This window comes from Nannospalax galili, unplaced genomic scaffold (assembly GCF_000622305.1).
Source record: "Nannospalax galili isolate Female #2095 unplaced genomic scaffold, S.galili_v1.0 scaffold1698, whole genome shotgun sequence".
NCBI lineage: Eukaryota > Metazoa > Chordata > Mammalia > Rodentia > Spalacidae > Nannospalax > Nannospalax galili.
In genome coordinates, this window is record NW_008340642.1 from 68,534 (window position 1) to 70,155 (window position 1,622).

Here is a 1,622-nt window from a genome sequence, read left to right on the forward strand (position 1 = left end):
TTCCTTTGGAAAACATCTTTTTTGAGGGAGGGCGAAACACAAACAATATATTTTATGGGGAAAAAAGTCCATGTTAATCAAGGATGCCCATGAGGATTGTATTCTTTCCTGTAACTATCAAAGCAGGCATTTAAAGTAGAAATAGTCGCTGCAGTCCCTAAACTTCATCAGATTTGCCGTTTCTTTTGTTGCCATTGCCATTGATGAGAAAGTGGCCGTAATACTTTAACGGATGATAATGCTCTTCCAAAAAGCTAAGACTGAACTGTGGAATAGGACAGTGTGGTAGCTGGCAGAGCAGAACCTTTGGGCCACCTTTCTAGGTTCATCCTAGTCACCATGGAATTCTCACCGCACTTTATTTTAATAATATGGGGAGTGAATATGTGGCCAACACATGCTCTACAAGTGGTCTACCATTACCTCCCAAAGGTCTCACTAAGGTTTCCAACCTGGCCTTGAACTTGAAATGTAGCCCAGGTCATGAACTTGCAATCCTCCTGCCTCAGCCTCCCTCCAGGCTAGCTGCCCCCACCCCCAGCCTGGGTTCTGGGTACTCATCTCTTTACTCCTCTGGACCTCAGTTCTTACCTGCAGAATAAGAAGTTGTAGATGGGAAATACCTCAGGTACATTCTTGTTAGTCTGATTTAGTTAATATGAACTTGGGAAAGGATCTTGGGAAATAGAAGTACCCTCAATTTTATTTTATTTTTAAATTTAGTTTGGCCATCTGTTATCTCAATGCTACTGCCAAGGGCCAGAAAGCAGCAAATCTGGATCTAAAAAGGAAGATGAAACTGGTAGGGATACAATTTTTTTTTTTTAAAGTGTTTACCATCGGTAAGAGTAGAAAATAGCAGGAAATCTAATTTTCCCTTTCTCTCCTTTTTTACTGTGTAGCAAGCTTTGGAGAACAAAATGCGGAACAAGAAAATGGCAGCTGCTCGAGCAGGTTAGAGATGTGCTTACGTTTAGATTTTTATGTTCCTAAGCGTGAACTTCCTTTCTCCCATGAGGCATCTGATGACCGGTCATCATTGTCAAGTCAACCGCAGTCCCCACCAGCCTGCTTCTCAAGGATGATATAAAAGAGATTGACTCCTTCCCCGGGGGTGGAGGGAGGGAGAGAGAGAAACAGAAAGGGGGAGAGAGAGACAGAGAGAGAGAGACAGAGACAGAGACAGAGAGAGACAGACAGAGTTTACATTCAATAATGTAAACTTAGCAGAGTGGTTAAAAGTGACCTTAATAGTTGATGGAAAGTGATGAACACTTTCCTCTGGTCACACACAAATAGCAAGTGCATTGTGGTCATCTTGACTATGTTTGTATATGGAAGGAAAAATTGAGAAGATAGCAAAGGGATCCACTTCTGAGTTTATCACCACTGACTGTCAGAAACCTTTTTATTCCATTAGCCTTTGCTTTTATTTATTTTTCAGCACTGATGGCTTAACTCGAGGTCTTGTGCATGCTAGGCGAGTGCTCTGCTACTAACCTGCATCCCCAGCCTTCTTTCTACTTTTTATTTTGCGACAGGCTCTCACTAAGTTTCCCAGGTTGGCCTTTTTCTTACGCACTCTGTAGCCAAAGCCTGCCTTTAATTTGCAATCCTCCTGC

The 1,622-nt window shown here is 42.4% G+C and overlaps 1 protein-coding gene across 1 annotated transcript in view; it reads left to right on the forward strand.

The window, feature by feature from the left end:
* The window catches only part of LOC103736218 (transmembrane channel-like protein 1), a gene marked incomplete at its 3' end in the record, with an annotated part of 13,389 nt that extends 12,435 nt beyond the window's left edge, over positions 1-954 (forward strand). Inside the window, exon 4 of the mRNA XM_029564780.1 lies at positions 903-954. Coding sequence (XP_029420640.1) covers positions 903-954 — 52 coding nt within the window. The remainder of the gene's footprint in view (positions 1-902) is intronic.
* Positions 955-1,622: the final 668 nt, after the last annotated feature.